At 41.5% G+C, this 20542-nt stretch overlaps 1 protein-coding gene across 3 annotated transcripts in view; it reads left to right on the plus strand.

The window, feature by feature from the left end:
* Positions 1-20542, plus strand: part of Kat7 (lysine acetyltransferase 7) — a 37348-nt gene extending 16806 nt beyond the window's left edge. For 2 of the 3 annotated variants that reach the window (XM_041665090.1, XM_041665091.1), the window contains exons 6-15: positions 1298-1387; positions 3176-3274; positions 6834-6944; positions 9375-9566; positions 12097-12186; positions 12388-12528; positions 14980-15073; positions 17388-17534; positions 18212-18318; positions 18892-20542. In XM_041665090.1, the coding sequence (XP_041521024.1) occupies positions 1298-1387; positions 3176-3274; positions 6834-6944; positions 9375-9566; positions 12097-12186; positions 12388-12528; positions 14980-15073; positions 17388-17534; positions 18212-18318; positions 18892-18993 (1173 nt within the window). In that variant the 3' untranslated portion in view covers positions 18994-20542. The remainder of the gene's footprint in view (positions 1-1297; positions 1388-3175; positions 3275-6833; positions 6945-9374; positions 9567-12096; positions 12187-12387; positions 12529-14979; positions 15074-17387; positions 17535-18211; positions 18319-18891) is intronic. The other variant, XM_041665092.1, reaches the window with a different exon arrangement.

Consider the following 20542-nt stretch of genomic DNA (forward strand, 5'->3'; position numbering starts at 1 on the left):
GATAAACACCATGAAAAACACCAAGGTGGAAGTAGCATACTGTTTTTACTAGAGGAGGTCAAGGAAGCCCTCTCTGAGATTGGTATGCATTCTAGAACATGGTTGGTGTCAGAGGAGTGGAGCTAGCTAAGAAGGACTATGAGCTGGAGATAGACTGTTGGGCTTGAAAGAAGGTTGTGTGACTGGAGCATGATAGGAAATGAAGAAGCAGGATTGAGATCATAAGGACTGTAGGCCTTAGCACAAGGATTACATTTTTATTCTGATGACAGTAGAAACATTTGGAGGGCTCTGCAGAGAAGAAGTAGTCATTGAAACAACCATTGTGAAGAATGGCTGGAGAAGAAAGAGATGAGACAGGATAGATATATTGGAAGCTATCTTAGAAGTTCTTGCAGTAAGTGGTAGCTTGGACTGTTGTGGTGTTGGTAAAATTCTAAGAACAGATTGGAGTCAGGATGTGTTTTGAAGGGGAACAAGCTAGTAGGAGTTGGGCTTAGTAGAGATAGGAGAAAAAGAAATGAAGGATTGCATCCAAGTTTTGAATCAACCAGTTGTTGAGATGGTACCATTTGTTGATATTGGAGAGCAGTGGAATGGAGCAGATGTGAGAAATATTGGTAGTCTTCTTTGAGGCTGCTAAGTGATTAACCCAGTAGGCAGGTAGATATGAGGTGTCAGTTCCCAAAGGGTGAAACTGAAATTAATGAGAGCTAACAGGATTTCCCTGGGGTCTGCTGTCTACAGAGTTGTGTTTGCTTGTAGACTTGAATTCAGGTTTTTCCCTCTTTCCTTTCCTTCAAGTTCCCCCACCCCCAATCCTTTCTTAGTCCTCGAGGCAGGATCTAGTCTCCTTGTGCTGAATAGGCTGGTCTTAAAGTCCTCTAAGCTGTCTCAGCCTGTTTGCTAACTAAGACTATGGGCAAATGTCACTGTGCCCATCCTGAACCCAGATTTTTCTGATGTTTTTTTCATACTTGCTCACTCCCTTGTACTTCTTTACAGTTTCCTATCAGCATAGTGGAAGAATTTCAGGCCAGAGCCATCATTCCTACTGAAAGTCTCAACTTTACAACATTTAGCTTTGATCATTTCTCTTCTTTGATATCTAGTGGCTGAGAAAGCACTAAGTGAGCCTTGTCTCACATCTTTCTGATAGAAATAGAAATAATCAATAATAAGAGTACTTTACTTTAAAAGAGTAGTGCAAATACAAGGGATTATCACAAATTCTTATGCTTTAAGTATATGTAGTCTTAGAAGCAGGTGAATTTATTGACATTGTTGATGGTTGCAGGTGAGAGCACAGAGCCGGGATAAGCAGATAGAAGAAAGGATGCTGTCCCACAGGCAAGATGACAACAACAGGCATGCAACCAGGCACCAGGTATGGGCCTTGTGAAAGCTCTGGCCAGCCACAGTTTGAGGTCTGTCTTTTCGGATCTCCTTTGCCCCATAACTGTCTTTATAGGCAAATTCATGCCTCTTGTTTCCCATGGCACATCAAAATCACTGGTCTTTCAGACATCAACTTGAAATCATGTTTGGCTTTCAACTAGTAATTTTTCATAAAGCATATAACGTTTTTCTCATCAGTGGAGGACTCAAGCTATTTATAATAATAGTAACAGTAGTAATAGTATACAAATTTGTGGTTATTTGAAAGGTTACATTGCATTTCCATTTCCTTATTTCGCATCCTTATTTTAAACCATGTGGTTGGCTTCCAAACACCTTTGACTTTGCTGGCATATTTTCAACATCACCAGTGGCATTTCCTCAGTATTTGACATTTTGTCAGTTGTGCCAGTTTTACTTCTGTTTTTCTGTGATTTTCAGAAAGCATCCTTGTTTTGTCCTAATCTCCCACTCTGAACATTCAGGCCGCATAGACTGTGCTTAATTCCTTGCTTCTTCCTAAAGGACTTTGATCTTTCTGAGAACTCTGTATCATTACCACGAAGAGATTACATATATATCCTTCAAGGCTTCAAGCAAGTCTTAGCTCTTGTAAGAATTCTTCTAAGACCTTCTTCTGCAATTAGTAACTCTTTCTCTGTATTCTTCTCATACTTTGTTCCAAATGTGAGCCTTTGTAAAGTATTAGTCACAGCTGTCATCTAACTATCTGTTTCTGCAGCTGGATTGTAAATGTCTAGCAGAGGAGTCACAGTGGAAAGAAAGACTCTGATGCCTCATTAGCTGTGTTGTCCTGGGCAGGCCAGCATGTAGAATAGTGCCCACCTGTCAGGGTAGTCATCTAACGTGTATGATATCTGACCTCTGCTTGGCAGGCAAAAGCAGTCTGTAACTTATCCTTATCCTTTTTGATTCTGTCATAGGTTTTATTTTTGCTGTTTTTTTTTTTAATGCTATTATTGTTGGAACACTAAGTAATAGTACTTAAAATCAGAATTTGTACAGTTAAAATGATCTTTATTTTTATTTTGGTAAAGATTTCCATCTTATTTTAGTTTTTTGATAGGAATTTTGATATATAGCCCTTATAGGCCTGGAACTGGCTATGTAGACCAGTCTGGCCTGGAACTTACAGCAATCATTCTGCTTCTGCTGGGAATATAAACATGAATCATGATGTTCCTGCCTCCTCCTTCGTGACTTCACTCTTCATTCATAATAATTAAAGTAAATTTGCATTCCTGAAAGGGCAATAAGAACATTGGTTTGAATGGTAAAAGAATCTACTGATTTAGGATTATAAAATTAACATATTATTAACTGTGTGGTGGTACTGTTCCTGGCAGTTGTTTTTTTTTTTTTCTTTAGAATTTTTTTTTTTTTTCCTTTTTTAAAGAAAAGAAAAGCTCAGTATTGTTGGTGGTCCATGTCTCTAATCCCAGCACACTAGAGACTGAGAAAGAGAAAGAAGGATTGGCTGCCAGGGCTATGTAGAGAAGACCCTTTTTTTCTCTTTAAAAAAACAAAAAACTTGACATGGTAGATTGGATTTGTAATCCCAGCACTTGGGAGATAGAAGCAAGAACAGAGGTTCCGGGTTTGGAGGCGTCCTTGGGTTTCATGAAATCCTAAAAAAAAACAAAAAAACAAAAAAAAACAAACAAAAACAAAAAACCTTAAAAGAAATCTTGATGTTTTGAAACTTATCTTCATAATGAGTTTTCTAGCTAGCTTCTCTATTCTGTTTTTCTTTTAGGCACCAACAGAAAGACAGCTGCGATATAAGGAAAAGGTGGCTGAACTCAGGAAGAAAAGGAATTCTGGACTGAGCAAAGAGCAGAAGGAGAAATATATGGTGAGGAGAAAATCCAGTCCTTTCTTAACCTGAACCCAATCCTCTCACTTGAGCCTAAGTGTCTGCCTTTCATATTATTTAGTTGTTTCCTTTAAGGGAATCCAGTGAATTCTGAGGGGTTCTTTTATGTCACTTAGTAACCTGCCCCAAGTTGGAGCTGTTGAGTGGGAGACAAAAGGGCTTATACAGATGAAACAGGAGTTTGTTTTTGGACATTCCATCCCCTAGGCCTTGTGGATGCAGCTCAGTTGGTAGAATCCCTTCACTGTAGTTTTAAGTAAAAACATTTAAAGAGATGTGGCTCTGTCCTCCCAACTGCTCTGAAGGCTGAGGCAAGATGATGAGCTCCAGGCCTACCTGGCTACCAAGTGAGTTCCAGGTCAGCCTTAGCAGTCTAGCAAGGCCCTGTCCCCAAGTAAAAAATGAAGGGCTTGTCATATACATCAAAGTGGCCTGGGTTCAATCTGCATTCTGGGGGAGGGGAGCAAATTTTTTTTTTAAATATTTTTTTATGGTTTATTTAACTTTATTTTATGTGCATTGGTGTGAAGTGTCAGATCCCCTGGAACTGATCTTCAGACAGTTGTGAGCTGCCATGTGGGTGCTGGGAATTGAACTCGGGTCCTCTGGAAGAGCAGTCAGTGCTCTTAACCACTGAGCCATCTCTCCAGGGAGGGGAGCAAATTTGCCTAGAAGAAATACTGATGACATTAGAACTGTCTATATACAATAAAATATTTAGGGGCTAGAGATACAACTGAGCACCAGAGCACTAACTTTGAATATAATATGCTTTTTATAGTAAAAATTCGGAATAGCATACAGAAGATTAATCTACCTAAAAATAGCCACAATTAGCATTTTTGAAATTTTTAGCTTTCTCTATTGTAACTACGTATTGTCATTTTCATTATATGTCATATGCCATAGCACCTATTTGTCTTTTCACTTGAAGATCTTTAACTAATATCTTCATGGTAAAATCTTCAAACAGACAGTGATGATGAACACTTTTAATCCCAGCACTCGGGAGACAGAGGCAGGCAGATCTCTTGAGTTTGAGGCTAGCCTGATCTACAGCCAGGGCTACGCAGAGTAACCTTGTTTCCAATGTTTGTGTTTGTGTGTTTGTGTGTGTGTATGTGGCTTTTTAGGTAACAATGTATTTTTACTGAAAATGTATTAGTACTTGTTTTCTGCTGAAATATAGCCAGACATGGTAGTATGTCCAGAGACCAACCTGGGCAGCATAGCAACACCCTGTTTTGAAAACAAAACAAAAGAAAGGAAAGTCAGGAATGATTACTCACATCTGCAGGAAGGCCATGAGTTTGAGGCCATTGTGGGCCACAAAGTGATATCTAAGGCATCCTGGACTATAGAATGAAGCCCTGTCTTGGAAAAAAAAAAATGAAGAGAGATCAAAAATTAGAGACTATTTCTAGTAAAAATCAGCCACCCAAGATACTGCATATTAATAACATGTTGGTATGTGTTCACTTGGTCTTTTTCTGAGTATTTTTTTTCTTCATAGAATTAGAATGCTATTTTGCTTTGTCTTTAGAATAGGTAACAAATGTATGATTTGTAAGTTGTAGCTGAACTTACCGAGAATTTGTAACTAAACACATGTAGTGTTTTGTTTTGTTTTTTGAGATAGGGTTTCTCTGTAGCTTTGGACACTATCCTGGAACTAGCTAGCCTGCCTCTGTCTCCTGAGTGCTGGGATTAAAGGTATGTGCCACCACTGCCCGGCAAAATATTTAGTTTGATGGGTGAGGTGGAGGGCTCTGGTAGTGGGCTTCCAGATCAGGATGCATGCTTATTTTTTGTTTGTAAGTTGAGTTGGGGAAGCACAACGATGTGATTGACTGAGAGACTATGATACACTATTCTTCACCCAGGTGGCAGTCCCATAAGATGGATCTGTTCACTCTGGGAAAGGGCTTAGAAAAGGCAATGAACCTTTAAATTAATACAGGTAGAAAGAGCATATAATATAAAAGCTCTTGAGCTGTTTAACCTTACAGACATCTACTTTTCACTAGCTTGAGATATGTTATTTGGATCCTTCCTGATTTTAAAAATTCTAGATAGAGGGGGCTGGAGAGATGGCTCAGAGGTTAAGAGCACTGGCTGCTCTTCCAGAGGTCCTGAGTTCAATTCCCAGCAACCACACGGTGGCTCACAACCATCTGTATTGAGATCTGGCACCCTGCTCTGGCATGTGGGCATACATCGAGGCAGAATGTTGTATACATAATAAATAAATCTTTAAAAAAAATTCAGGATAGAAATTTTTCTTGTTGCTGAGTGGTGGTGGCGCATGCCTTTAATCCCAGTACTTGGGAGGCAGAGACAGGTGGATCTCTGAGTTTCAGACCAATCTGGTTTACAGAGTCAGTTCCAGAACAGCCAGAGCGACACAGAAACTGTTTTAGAAAACCAAAAAAGAACTTTTTCTTGTTGCTTATTTTTTTTTTTCTTTTGAAATAGGGTTTCGCGTGGCACAGACTGGTCTTGAATTTGCTTGTCTGTGGCCAAGTCCGGCCTGAAACTGATTATACACTTCCTGAATGCTGGGATTACAGGCCTGTGACACTGCCCCTGGCTGATTTGTCTTTGTTTTTTGGTCTGGGGAAGTGGCTCAGTTGGTTGAGTGTTTGCCTAGTGTGTAGCACATGCCAGATTTGATTCCCCAGCACTGTGACATTCTTGTAATTCCAGCACTTGGGAAGTGACGTCCTATCTCAAAAAGTAAGAAAACAGGGAAGGTGCAATGACATTTTCAAACTAGAAGAACTCAGTAATACTTAGAACCTAAACTTTTAAGTCACAGAGTCCAAATTTCAAAAAGCTGCAACAGAGTGACTCAGTTTAGCCATAGGAAATGTTCGTATGGTGAGTGCTTTCTTCAGATACTGATGTGTTTGCTAAATGTGGGGTGTTCTTCCTGGGTGAATCTTCCACTTCTGGGGGAGGTGGAGAGAAGAGGGCTAGAACCAGGTTTAAAAGAGAAGTCTTCCTTCTCCACCATCCTTTCAGGGCAAGACTACTCGTAATGACCAGCTTGGTCAGATTTGAACTTATTTTTAATTTTTCTTGATGTTTAGCAAGACATTGTTAGAGATTCTAGCTGTGCACTTGGGCTAGGGCTGTAACATGGGAGCCTTACGTGTTTGCAGTCAATGAGGTAGTGTCAGGAGGAGTTTTCTAAGGACTGCTAGTCCAGCTGCCCTCCTTGCTGCAAGGTTTCCTTCCAGGCAGCATCTTCAAGGACTAAGTTTTAGAGGATCTGCTTACTCATCAGGGATTATCACCAGCTCTAGGATTCCAACATCTCTGGTGCCTCCTGGGGGCTGCTGTCCTTTGTGTTGTTGAGATCCATAGGGTGAGTAGGAGCAGCCTCTGACACTGACCTGTTAGCAGTTGCCTGAGCTCAGTTCCCCACACCCAGTGTTTAAGTCCTTCGTAAATCGTTTCTAGTTCAGCTTGGCATCTATGGAAATGAAACGAACCAAGTTCTACAGATAGTATCACCCCTGGTTATTTTTCCTAGGAACACAGACAAACCTATGGGAACACTCGGGAGCCTCTCTTGGAAAATCTGACAAGCGAATATGACTTAGATCTTTTCCGAAGAGCACAAGCCCGGGCTTCTGAGGATTTGGTGAGTATCAAGAACCCCAAAGTGAGTGGAGGACCCTTATGCAAAGCCCTTAGAACTGCCAAGAAAGGTGATTAGCAACCAGTCTGATGGGAGTTGGGTATTCCACTGCTTCATCTCTGCCCATCATAGCCTGTCATTAGAGATAGTCTTCCCATTTCCATGGAAAACACATCACCGTTTTCTTTTCCCATTTTCTTAAATTTTTTTCTTATCTCCCTCAACTGGAAGATTCAATTTGGCTTGAGGTAGTAAGGCTAGTTAAAACTGTGGGTGCTCCGAGCAAGGAACTCAGGACCGCGAGGGGTGCACCCACACACTGAGACAATGGGGATGTTCTATCGGGAACTCACCAAGGCCAACTGGCCTGGGTCTGAAAAAGCATGGGATAAAACCGGACTCGCTGAACATAGCAGACAATGAGGACTACTGAGAACTCAAGAACAATGGTAATGGGTTTTTGATCTTGCTGCACGTACTGGCTTTGTGGGAACCTAGGCAGTTTAGATGCTCACCTTACTAGACCTGGATAGAGGTGGGTGGTCCTTGGACTTCCCACAGGGCAGGGAACCCTGATTGCTCTTTGGGCTGACCAGGGAGGGGGACTTGACCAGGGGAGGGGGAGGGAAATGGGAGGCAGTGGCGGTAGAGGAGGCAGAAATCTTAAATAAATGATTTAAAAAAAAGGAAAGAAATATAGAAACCAAAAAAAAAAAAAAAACCCAAAAAACAGCAAAAAAAAAAAAAACTCTGGGTGCTCTTTTGTCTTAGTTGGATAAAATTAACAATTCTGAGAACCTCGGGACTTGAAGTGCTGCAGCCTTTTGTAGGGTTTCTTTTCATTTCAATACATTTACCCTAGAAGCATAAAAATAAGAGTGAAGGAAAGTGGCGAGGAAGACTATAGTTTGTTTATTTGTTTATTTTTTTGTTTTGTTTTGTTTTGTTTTTTTGTTTTTCGAGACAGGGTTTCTCTGTGGTTTTGGAGCCTGTCCTGGAACTAGCTCTTGTAGACCAGGCTGGTCTCGAACTCACAAAGATCCGCCTGCCTCTGCCTCCCAAGTGCTGGGATTAAAGGCGCGAGCCACCACCGCCCGGCTTCAGATAGTTTATTGAATTCATTGATTTTTTGATAAGGAGGGGAATCTCATCTTGTTGTCTAAACAAGTTTCAAACTTCTGGGCTCATGCCATGCTCCCACTGATTATAGCTGCACTCCATATCCTTGCAGAAATGCCCTTTTTTGTTTGCTTTTGATAGAATTTTTTTTTTCATATACTTGTGACTGGCTTAGAATTTACTAATACTGGGGGCTGGAGAGATGGCTCAGAGGTTAAGAGCACTGCCTGCTCTTCCAAAGGTCCTGAGTTCAATTCCCAGCAACCACATGGTGGCTCACAACCATCTGTATGGGGTCTGGTGCCCTCTTCTGGCCGGCAGGCATACACACAGACAGAATATTGTATACATAATAAAATAAATAAATAAATATTTAAAAAAAAAAAAAAAAAAAGAATTTACTAATACTGGCCACTGTTTCTACTGCTAAGATTTCAGGCATATTCAACTATGTCTGTCACCTAGACAGAATTTTTATCAACTATGATTTTACAACTGTGATAAAACAAATTAAATGTGCTCGGGGAAATTTAGTTTGTAGTGTTAATTTCATCTCCGCTCCTTCCTTTTATTATGTCAGTTGCAGGAGGCAGGCTTCGGTGACTGTCCTCTGACCTCTGTTTGCATTTACATACACACAATAAATTAGAAATTAATTTTAAAAATTTAAAACAAACAGAATCAGGAATGGGCTAAGATTGTAGCTCTTTTGGTAGGGTGCTTATCTGGGATCCAAGAACCCTGGGTTTTCTCTCCAGTACCACGCAACTCAGTGTGATGGTGCACACCTTTAATTGCAGCATCTGAAAATGAAGGCAGAAAAGCTAAAATACAAGAGACTTTTTTATTTTACGATTCTGGGCAGTATAGCTGGCAAGTTTTCTGTGTGAACTGCCTGATTTTCTCTGTTCAGGTAACTCATTAGTGGCTGTCTCATGGATAGAGGCCAGTCTAGCTGATTATTTTATAGCTTAGCCACTGGCCTAGCAGAGTCTTTTACGAACAAGGATAATAGGAGCTCTAGATGGCTCAGTGGCTAAGAACACTTGCTATTTGTGCAGAGAGCTATGTTTGGTTCCTAGCACCCACCTGATGACTATAGTCACCTGTAACTCCCAATTTCAGGCATCTGATGCCCTTTTTTCTAATCTCTGCAGACACTAAGCACACGTGTAGTGTACATATGTGTGTATGCAAACAACATCCATACACATTATATAGATAAAAAATCTAATTTTAAAATCAAAGCTAAGGAATCCTAATTCTTATTTGTTTTGGATAATTCCTTATTGTTTTGGTGTCTTTTGGCAATAGGAGAAGTTACGGCTTCAAGGCCAAATAACAGAGGGGAGCAACATGATTAAAACAATTGCTTTTGGGCGCTATGAGCTGGATACTTGGTACCATTCTCCCTATCCTGAAGAATATGCACGGCTGGGACGTCTCTACATGTGTGAATTCTGCTTAAAATACATGAAGAGCCAAACAATACTCCGCCGACACATGGTATGTTATTTTGAGTCCTACTACGTGTCCATGGACATGAGGGTGATGTTATAGGATTTCCCAGTTATGTCCTAGAGATGACATCTCCCAAGTCGTAGCAATCGAGTGGAGACTTAAGGAATTGAAAGTTACATTTCAGGGGGGCTACTGCTGCAAGGCACCTTAATTACATCCTGTCTACAAACATGTTTTTTCTCTTTCTAATCTTTTGTTTTCTTCCTCAAAATATGAATTACCTCTCCCTATAGTATGTGTTTGCCCCAAATTCCAAGAAAATACATATATTTCATTAGATAAGACAGGACAGTGTAACTCATTTAGGTGGAGGGTATCTATGGAATGTGTGTTGAATGAATGTATATACAAGGGAGATCCACTTGGAAGGGATGATGAAAGTAACAGAATTGGTTGATAGTTTGTTTCTGAATGTGTTTGTATTAAAATAGGAAAGGATTGCACACCTTGGTCTAGTGAATTATATGAGTATAAAAGTTGGATTTCAGGAAATAAAAGCTTGTTTGCATTTCCATTGTGTCAGGTGTAATCACTTGTAATCACTGAAATGGCCTCTTTAGCTGGCTAATGTTTTCAACAAATAACTATTGCATTGGTTTAGTTATCGTGGAAAAAACCAGCAGGAGTAAGTGTAGCCGGCTTTCTTGGACCTCCAACTCCCAAATCAGAACGTGGAGACTTACTATTAGTTATGAATGCTCAGCCTTAGTTTAGGCTTGTCCCACTAGCTCTTATAACTTACTTTAACTTGTTTCTCTTCCTCTCTGTTTTTCCTTGGGGCTTTTTACCTTTCTTTATTCTCTATGTTCTTCTTTCTTGCTTCCTTCATGTCTGGCTGACTGGTGGCAGCCTTGCTGGCTAGTCCATAGTGTCTCCTCTCTTCCTCCCTCTTTCTTTCCTCAAGCCTGGATTCCTCTTTCTGCTTATTCTCTCTGCCTGCCTGCCTATTCCTCAACTGCCTAGCTATTGGCCTGTCAGCTTTTTATTAGAACAATCAGGTGTCTTAGGCAGGCAAGGTAAAACAAAAGTACCACATCTTTACATAGTTAAACAAATATTCTATTTCCTAGAAATAAGGGGAGGAAATAGGAACATAGATGGAACTTTGAAACAATTCCAGTTAATAAATTTTTGAGTTGGGCATTGGTGACGCACACCTTTAATCCCAGCACTTGGGAGGCAGAGGCAGTCAGATCTCTGTGAGTTCAAGGCCAGCCTGGTCTACAAAGCGAGTTCCAGGACAACCAGAACTGTTACACAGAGAAACCCTGTCTTGAAAAACAAACAAATAAATGAATTTTTGAGTTACCTATGAAAATTAGAACATGTTGTGTATGCCTTAAACAGACACACACACACAGGCTTGAGCGCCTGCCTCTGTGCTAGGGAGGGAGCGCAACCTCATGCTTACTGGGTAAGTACTATACAGTATACTGTACCATTGAGCTACAGTCCCAAACCTGGAACATAATTCTTTTAAGGTGTGTATATAATGTTTGTTTCAGATAGGGTCTTTAGCTCAAGCTAGCTGTTTTCCTATCTCTGTTTCTTGAGTACTTATATTACCAGTGTGCACCAACCACTTTGTTCAGTGGATCTTTATTCTTAAGTTGTCAAAAAGATGTAGTAAATTGTTTAATAAGAGTTTTTCTATATGTGTGAATTTGTATGTGTGTATATATGCGGATGTGTGCACACATGACTACATACCATGATGTACATGTGAAGATGATAGAACAACTTGTGGGAGTCAGTTCCCTCTTGCTATGTAAGTTCCCAGAATTGAATTTTAGTCATCATGCTTGGCAGCAAACATCTGTACTTGGCATAGAACTTTTCACCGGCAGAGTATGAGAACTTGGCTTGCTGCCTAAGATGCTGGGTACTAGCCCCAGCACCATGAATTGAACATTTTGAGAATAAGAAAACGGGGTTACTTTGGAGCCAAGTGCCTTCCAGCTTCCTGTTTCTTTGCCAGGCCTTCTACCTGTTAAAATAAGCCATAGAAGGGATTTCTTTTTCTAGCATATGGCAGGAGGTGGGCAGATAGTGAGGGACTTGTGATTGCAGATATATTTTCCAGGCTGAGGACAGAAGATGAAGGTAGGATGGTACTGGGAAGGAACTGGTAAAGGTGAGCGTAGCATACTTAGCAACACTAAGCTGCCAGAATAAGCTGCTTAAGAATTTCCTGTTAGCATGAGACATTTTATTGTAAGCAAGGAGATTCTTATTAATCTGGCTTTTACGTTGTCGGTGATTTAATATCTTGGACTGAGATAATGCCAAAAATAATCCAGAAAACTTGAACCAAGCAGCCAAAGTAATGCCATTGATATGTTGCAACAGCTTAAGAAGGCTTTAACTTTTCTGAAAATGATTGATTTCACTGTCCTCAAGTGTGTTCAACTGTCCGTTAACTCAGCCAGTTTTAACCCGCAGTTCCTTTTCCCTCTTGAGGAACCAGGGTTGTAGGAAAATCTGATTGCTTCATGTGAACTCCATTTTCTTGTAGGCCAAGTGTGTGTGGAAACACCCCCCTGGTGATGAGATATACCGCAAAGGCTCCATCTCTGTGTTTGAAGTAGATGGCAAGAAAAACAAGGTAAAAAGTGGTGACTTGAGAGAAAGATGCTAGTGGCAAGCATTTATGGGGTTCCAAAGGATTGTTTTCTCTTCACCAAACATTTGTGTAGGACTAGGGATTAGTTCTGTTTCAAAGTAGTGCTGGTACAATCATTGTTTTAGGCTTTGCTTTGGGTGTTTTCTCAATTCTTCTGGTCATTGGCTCTTTCTCTGTTTCCAGATCTACTGCCAAAACCTGTGCCTTTTGGCGAAGCTTTTTCTGGACCATAAGACATTATACTATGATGTAGAACCTTTCCTGTTCTACGTTATGACAGAAGCAGACAATACTGGCTGTCACCTGATTGGATATTTTTCTAAGGTCAGCAGGATCCTGGTGATTTGAAGCTTAACAACCACAGCAGCATTATGGGTATTGGCGTTAAAGAACTCAGATCTTTGATGGGGAAGCAGACAGTGGTGATAGGCTTCTTGTAAACTAAAGAAGAAAGGCAAGCATTACAGATGACTTCATGCAAGTATTCTGTTCAGACTGTGCCTTTGTCACCCAGGCTGGCCGGGAATTGTTGTGCAGCCTAAGCTGGCTTCCAACTCAGGCCCAGGACAGTCTTCCTGCCTCAACCTCCAAAGGGCTGGGATTACAGATGTAAGCCAAGACAACTGGCTAGTGCTGTTATTAGAAGGTTCTAGTTTATTCGTTTTTATGCTTGTGGATTGTAGCTATTAATTACTGACCTGGACCCTCCCTGTAAACTTAAAACACATCCAGTAGCTGAAGCACCTCTTCTGGCTTTGGTTCCCTCTTTGTTGTTAGGTTAAAACTAGGAACATAAACTGGGCAGTGGTGGTGCACACCTTTAATCCCAGCACTTGAGAGGCAGAGGCAGGCGGATCTCTGTGATTTCAAGGCCTTCCTGGTCTACAAAGCAAGTTCCAGGACAATCAGGGCTGTTACACCTAGAAACCCTGTCTCCAAACAAACAAAAAGATGGAAGGTTAGCACAGTGGTCTCCAAACTATTTCAAAAGTATTTTTGTCTACTTGTTCTCTGTTGTGTGATTTCAATCCAGATGATCCTTTAATACCCGAGGTTGCTCAGATCTACAAAACAGAGAGATAGAGAAAAGTACAGCAGAATAGCTAGCTCTGGAATGGATTCAGAAGCATGTGATGTAATTAAAGAAATTATTGAATAGCTCTATAGATAAAGCTAGGGAACTCTGAAAGAGACAGTCCTTTTGATTTCCATTTGGCTGCTTTCTGTGAGCCCACGCCTCATTTCTCCTGTGCACATGTTTATCTGACATAGCAGTGCTGTGTGCTGTACATTGAACAACAAACTAGAAATACTGTACTTCTGTACCCACATTGTCTCCTAGCAGAGAAGTGTGTGTGAGATAAGCCATTTCTTCAGGCATATCCTATGTGTGAGACAAAATGCTTTCCTTATTAACCTACATTTGGATAATGGTAAAACATGAGGGGTAGTGGGCACACAGTGCGGGCTTGGATGGAAGGAAAAAGACTCCAGTGACCCGTAAGAGATTGTTCTTAAGTGGAATCCATCTAATCTCAGTCATAAAAAGCAAGGTGAAGAACCTGAAGCTGTTTTTGTATTCATTTCACCCTGAAGGACCTACAAGCTAGGTGGATGTTATGACCAAACAGATTAGACTACCTACATGCTATATTTTAAGGTCTAAGTTTGACTGGTCAACATTTAAATGGACTGGAGCAGTTAGCACATAAAATGCAATGGGCTTTATTCCCAATACTCACCTCTCCCTGCTCTTTCAGCCTTCCTCTTTTTTTAGCCCCTTTCCACAATCTTTGGTTTGTATGTGGTTTCTCAGTTAACACATAGCTGATAGCACTTATTTTTCTTAAAAACACTGATATAGGCCTGTTTCAATGTAAGGCTGAAAATTCATTTGATGGAAATACTTATGTGTATTTAAAGACCCAGTTGCTCCTCTGGAGCTTGTACATTCAAGAATGATTAATCTGTGCAATAAACTGACTACCATAGTCACTACATATTAAAAAACAAACAAAAACAAGAAAACATGCAGGCTCAGATCCAGCTTATAGTTTTCTTTCGTTTTGTTGAGGTCTCCCTGTGTAGTCCTGACTGACCTAGAACTCAGCATAGATTTACTTGCTTTTGCCTCCATGGTGCTGGTATTACCACATAACAGCTGTGGTTATGGATTTTAATGTACTGTGATGACTTAATTAAAACACAATGCACCATACAATTCATCCCTTAAACTGTTCAGGGCAGTGGCTTCTAGTATAATGACAAGTTGTGACTGGTGTAGTCCTCATGGTTTCCATTGTTTCAAGAAGAGACATTGCAATCTGTCCCTATTTCCTCTTTCCCCTTCCTGGCACCTCTCCTACAAATTGACTTATTCTGGACATTTATAAAAAGAATCAGGTATTGTGTGATTTGGTTGTCTTTTGACCTTCCAGGGGAATTTGGTTTGGTTTCCTGTCTTTCTGATGGGCAAGCTGTCTTCTGAAACAGCGCTTCTTCGAGAGGGCTCCTAATATGTCATCCCAGCACTCTTGGCTTTGGCATGCTCTTGGAGTTATCTCCTTAAATTGGCACTGGAGGTCTGAGCTTGAGAGATCCTTAGGTTGATAGCTTTGGCCATCATGGTGTGGTAACAGCTGTCACATCCTCAGACTAACAGTATTTTGATTTACAAGGCCTTATAGTCTTATTTTTTAATCTAGGATGGGGATGATTGTAGTGAAACTTTTAGTCTTAATGTCTCATGATCTACTTGTCTGTTTTTGATTTTAGGAGAAGAATTCATTTCTCAACTACAATGTGTCCTGTATCCTCACCATGCCTCAGTATATGAGACAGGGCTATGGCAAAATGCTCATTGATTTCAGTAAGTGATACTGCTGAGCATCAGCTCTTCAAGGCTGGGACCCTGGGGTTGTCGGGCACTTTTGATGTGTGCTCTTGATAGTTCCCACCATGTAGTGGAGGTGTCCTGACAGCTAGTTAGTGAATGGACAAATTGGGGGAATACGAACATTTACCAATGAATACAGAACCTGAAGTTGCTACTGACTTAGTAGGAGATGCAGAGAATAATAAAGTAAGCTCTGCAGGATTATCCCATTTGAGACTGAAACAGCACATATGTGTGCCTAAGGCTTAAAGCTGTCCTTTGATGCTTGGGATTTCACTTATGTAAGCACTTGTGGAAGTAATCCATGTACTGATTCAGGCTTTGGGTTTATACTCACTCTTCGTTAATCATGGGTATCGGGTTTGAATTTGTCTAACACACTAATGTGTACCTCCCATGTTAATGGGGTACATTTGTTGGTTTGGAGGGTACATGTGGAGATCAGAGGACAACTTGCAAGAGTCTTCCTCCTCCATGAGGGTCCTGGGTTTGAACTAAGATCAATCAGCTTGGTGGCAAAGTGCCTTCATTAAATTGTCAATTTAAAATGGCTGTAAGCATTGTGCTGAAGTGATGGTCTTTATTTAGCACAGGAAGACTGATAAATAAATGCATGTGTTAGACACGCTCTCTACAGACATGAATTACAGTACTATGGGTTGTGAGCCTCTGAATCAACAGAATGTGTTGTAAGATGTTTTTAAACGGGGCTGGAGAAATGGCTCAGTGGTTAAGAGAACTGGCTGTTCCCCTAGAGGACCCAAGTTCAGCTCCCAGCACCCAAATGGCAGCTCACAACTGTCTGTAACTTCAGGATCTGACATCCTCACACAGACATACATGCACACCAGTGTACATAAACTAAAAATAGATATTTATTTTATTTTATTATTTTTTTTAGATATTTTTTTTAAAAAAATGTTTTTAAACAGAAAAGAACATTAGACAGAAAATTTGATGGCTCTGGCCAGAGGTGCTGAAGAAACAAACTTCACTCCTGTGAGCGGTGATTCAGTGTTTCTAAGTCTACATAACCACTGTGCCAACGAGAATCAGCTGTGTACTATCAGCATCCATGTACTGAATTTTAGTCACAGGAAGAGTGGAGGCTTGGCTGGAGAGATGGCTCAGTGAATGGGTAAGAGCACTGACTGCTCTTGCAGAGAGCCCAGGTTCAGTTTCTAGAACCCACATGGCACTCCGAGCCAACTGTAATTCTAGTTCCAGGGGATCAGGTGCCCTCTTCTGGCCTCCACACATTGTGTACATACATAAATTCATACATGTACGCAGACACCATACACATAAAATAAAAATAAATGTTTTTAAGTCTGTTTTTGATCATGAGTATATATGATATGCCTGTGTGTATGTTCATATTGACAACCAGAGGTTGATAATATAGTGTCTCCTCCATTTTTGATTTATTTATTGACAGAACATCTCTCACTAAACTGAGAACTCAATTTACTTTGACTAGTCTAGATTGCCTGCATGCCCATCTATGCCTCCAGAAAGCTGAGGTTACTGGCAGCCACCATGTCTTGCCTACTTTTTTGAGAGTTCTTGTGATCCAGACTCTTGTTTTTATGCTTACATGGAAAGTACTTTATCGGGGCTGGAAAGATGGCTCAGAGGTTAAGAGCCCTGGCTGCTCTTCCAAAGGCCCTGAGTTCAATTCCCAGCAACCATATGGTGGCTCACAACCATCTGTAATGAGGTCTGGTGCCCTCTTCTGGCCTGAGGGCACACATGCAGACAGAACACTGTAAACAAAATAAATAAATAAATCTTTAAAATTAAAAAAAAAGTGCTTTATCTGCTGAGCCATTTTCCTAGTCCCTAAATTTTTTTTTGTTTGTTTTTGGTTTTGTTTTTTCAAGACAGGGTTTCTTTGTAGTTTTTGGAGTCTGTCCTGGAACTAGCTCTTGTAGACCAGACTGGCCTTGAACTCCCAGAGATCCACCTGCCTCTGCCTTTAATTCCTGTGCTGGAATTAAAGGCGTGTGCCACCACCGCCCGGCTAGGAGTCTGTTTTTTCTTGGGCAGTTTGTGCATGGTTACTTTACATTGTCAGATGCCAACTTCAGCCTCATGGGGTGTGACAGCCATACTGAGTTCAGTTCCCAATACCTACACAGTAGAAGGCGAGAACTGATTCCTGCAAGTTGTTCTTTGATTTCCACATCAGCATGCACACAAAATAAGTAGACATAATTTTTTAAGTCCCCCTCCCTAAATAAAAAGAATGAAAACCAAGTCTGTGGTTTTTTTCCCCCCTTGGCAGGTTATTTACTTTCCAAAGTGGAAGAGAAAGTTGGCTCTCCAGAGCGCCCCCTGTCGGACCTGGGGCTCATAAGCTACCGAAGCTACTGGAAGGAAGTGCTGCTCCGGTACCTGCACAACTTTCAGGGCAAGGAGATTTCCATCAAAGGTAGGTCACGCTTGGTGACAGTGGTCCCCGTTCTGTTTAATGTGACTATGATTAGGGAGCATTGCAGAGACCCTCACTACAGGGCTGAAGCTCCCAGAACATTGGGTCCTGGAATGGTTGTAAAGTGGTTTCTCCCATCTGGAGTTGTTAACACTCAGTTCACATAAAAACCAAGAAGAGGACCTGGAGAGATGGCTTATCAGCTAAGGGCACTGGCTGCTCTTCTGGAGGAATCGGGTTCAATTTGTAGTACCCATATTGCGGCCTACAACTATATGTAACTCCAGTTTTAGCACACACATAAACAGACGTACACTCAGGCCAAATGCCCATATACATAAAATATATTCGTACACCTGTGAATATATGTCATTTCTTTTAAAAATCAAGAAGAAAGACTTCAAGTATTTCGAAACATTGGAATTTTAGGAAAGACATCTGGCTCTTATACAGGAAGAATTTAGGATTCCAGTTTGATTTCTGAGTATCTCAGAGTAGCGTCTTACCATTAAATTTGTTTTTGGTAGTTAACTTTGGCTGGTCAAACATTCTGATCAGGTAGCCTAAGTACCTCAGATTTGTGCTCTGGAAACTCCATGAAAATGAAAGGGGGCCTTGGGAGGCATGGGTGTGGGTTCTATGCTTCAGTTGGGATCTCAGTAGCTGCTCTGTTACAGAAATCAGCCAGGAAACAGCTGTGAATCCCGTGGACATCGTCAGCACTCTTCAAGCCCTTCAGATGCTCAAGTACTGGAAAGGCAAGCACCTAGTTTTGAAGAGACAGGTGAGAGTTCCCTCAGCTGCGGGTGGTGTCCTTAGAACTTAGCAGAGCTCGGTGGGGTTGCACTACCCACAGTTGACTTCCCTTAAAGGGTGTGACTGGAAGCTCCTAGCCTTGTTCCAGCTGGCAGCGAGGTCCACGTGGCCTTTGTTTCTAAGCTTATCTCCTCCCTTGTCCTTATCAGAGCTTTTGGTAAGCTCTGTGAGATCTGGCTGACAAGTTAAGCAGCTTTGTGTGGCATAACATTTCTGCCCATCCATAAGCGTTCTCGTGAGTTCTAAGATTCTCATAAGTGGTTTGGGATTATTTTGTTAAATGCCACCTCAGCTCATCCCCATTTTGCATTTTTAGTTACTTACATATAATAAGCATAAATGAATGGTTTTCAGCTCTCATTGAAGGCAGAATAGGAAGAAATAGATTAGAGAGGAAAGCAGTTTGCAAATCCAGGGATAATATCATGTTTTACCTTTTAATAGATTATTGGAACCTGGGAGAATCTGTTACTGGCCATTTGGAATCTTTTAAAGTGTGTTAGTTCCATATATGTGATAATTGCTCCATTTTTCTTCATAGGACCTGATAGATGAATGGATAGCCAAAGAAGCCAAAAGGTCCAACTCCAATAAAACCATGGATCCAAGCTGCTTAAAATGGACCCCTCCCAAGGGCACTTAAAGTGACCTGTCATTCTGAGCCAGCGAGCCCCAGCAGTAGGAATCCGTACCCTAGGGATCTGTCTGTCATTTCTGTTGCTCTTGTGATTGGCAAGTACAGTATCCTTTGGGAAGGCCACCCCCTCAGGACTGTCCTGGCTCCGACCTTCGTGTACACTGCAGACACTGGTTCTGAGGAACTGTTGTTTCGGCCTCAGTGAGGTTGCCTGGACGGATCTGTATTAGGCTCAAGTACAGATCCTCATAGCACTGACCCAGGAGTTGTGTTATGGTACTGTACCTGTCCAGTCACTGGTTCCCTCATATTCGTTAGCCCCGTGAGGTTTATTGTGTCCTGAACTTTGTGCTAGTGCTTTTTCCTGCCTGGTTACCAGACCTCCAAACATGGTTGCAACCGAAGAGCCCTTTCCAGTTATTCCTTACACATTCTTCGTGAAGGGGCGGGGAAGAGGCAGCACTTAGAGTATATGTCTGTCTCCTGGGAGGGGTCCATTCATCCTGGATTTCATCTCACTGTCACTTATTTTTCCATTTTTGTCAGATGACTTGACTTTGGTCAGGATCAGACTGGCCCGAGCTAGGTATTCCTAAAACGTTTCCCAGGGGATCACAGCAGCTGGTCCATCTGAATGAGACAGGGTGAAGAGGAAGAGGCGGTGATTCCAAATTTTTCTTTGTGTTCACTCACGGTCACTGGGGCAGTATCTTACTGGAAGGAAATGGGTAATTCTTTTTTCACAGCAGAAAGTACCCCCTCTTTTTATTTCCTGCCCCCTTTTATGTTGGCAGTTGCCTAGTATTTTAACAGTTTTCTTTCATGCCACATGGTAGTTGATTAATCACATGCAGATATTTCCACCTGCCTTTGCCAGTCTGGTGTCGGGCAGATATACTTCCACGTAAGTTGCACTGATTTTGTCCAGAGCTTCCTGGGAGAAGTGGAAAGTGGTTGAAAATGAGTTCTGTTTCTCAGCCCATGACTCAGCAAGACAGAGTGGCCACACTGCTATGGTTTGCTTCCCTTCAACAGTGCCTCCCCCTACAACAGGCTGAAGTGCTTCTGTCCCTCCAAGAATTTCATTGCCCTTTTAGAACTTGCCACCATCATCCTGTTCTCTGGTTTCCTATTTTTGGTGGTGTTAAGTGAAGGAAGAAATGTTCCCTCTAATTTCTCTCTGTCCCATTATATAACCTGCTATCTTGGGGGCAGCTTTTGATGTCTGACATGTCACCCTTCCCAACTTGGTCTCCTGCAGCACTGCTGTCTTCACGTGGCACCCTCACCACAACCCTAACTCTGGTCATTTGTGCCTTTCTCTTGTCATCTCTGTCCACTACTAATATCCACTGTGGGTTGGAGGGAGCTGATCTTAAGCATGTTCAGTGGCGGCTCCCCTCCAGTTTCAGTGTCACTGTTAACATTTATCCAAATGCTGTTCACTGGGGATTTTTCTTAAGGGATAAAGGCCTTTTACAGATGCTGAACCTTTCCCCACATGTGGTAGAATGTGCTCTTCTTTATCTACTCAATAAAGCATGTTCTCTGCTCA

This window comes from Microtus oregoni, unplaced genomic scaffold, assembly GCF_018167655.1.
Source record: "Microtus oregoni isolate MIOR12 unplaced genomic scaffold, Mior012 000015F_ref0000493, whole genome shotgun sequence".
In the NCBI taxonomy this organism is placed as follows: Eukaryota; Metazoa; Chordata; class Mammalia; order Rodentia; family Cricetidae; genus Microtus; species Microtus oregoni.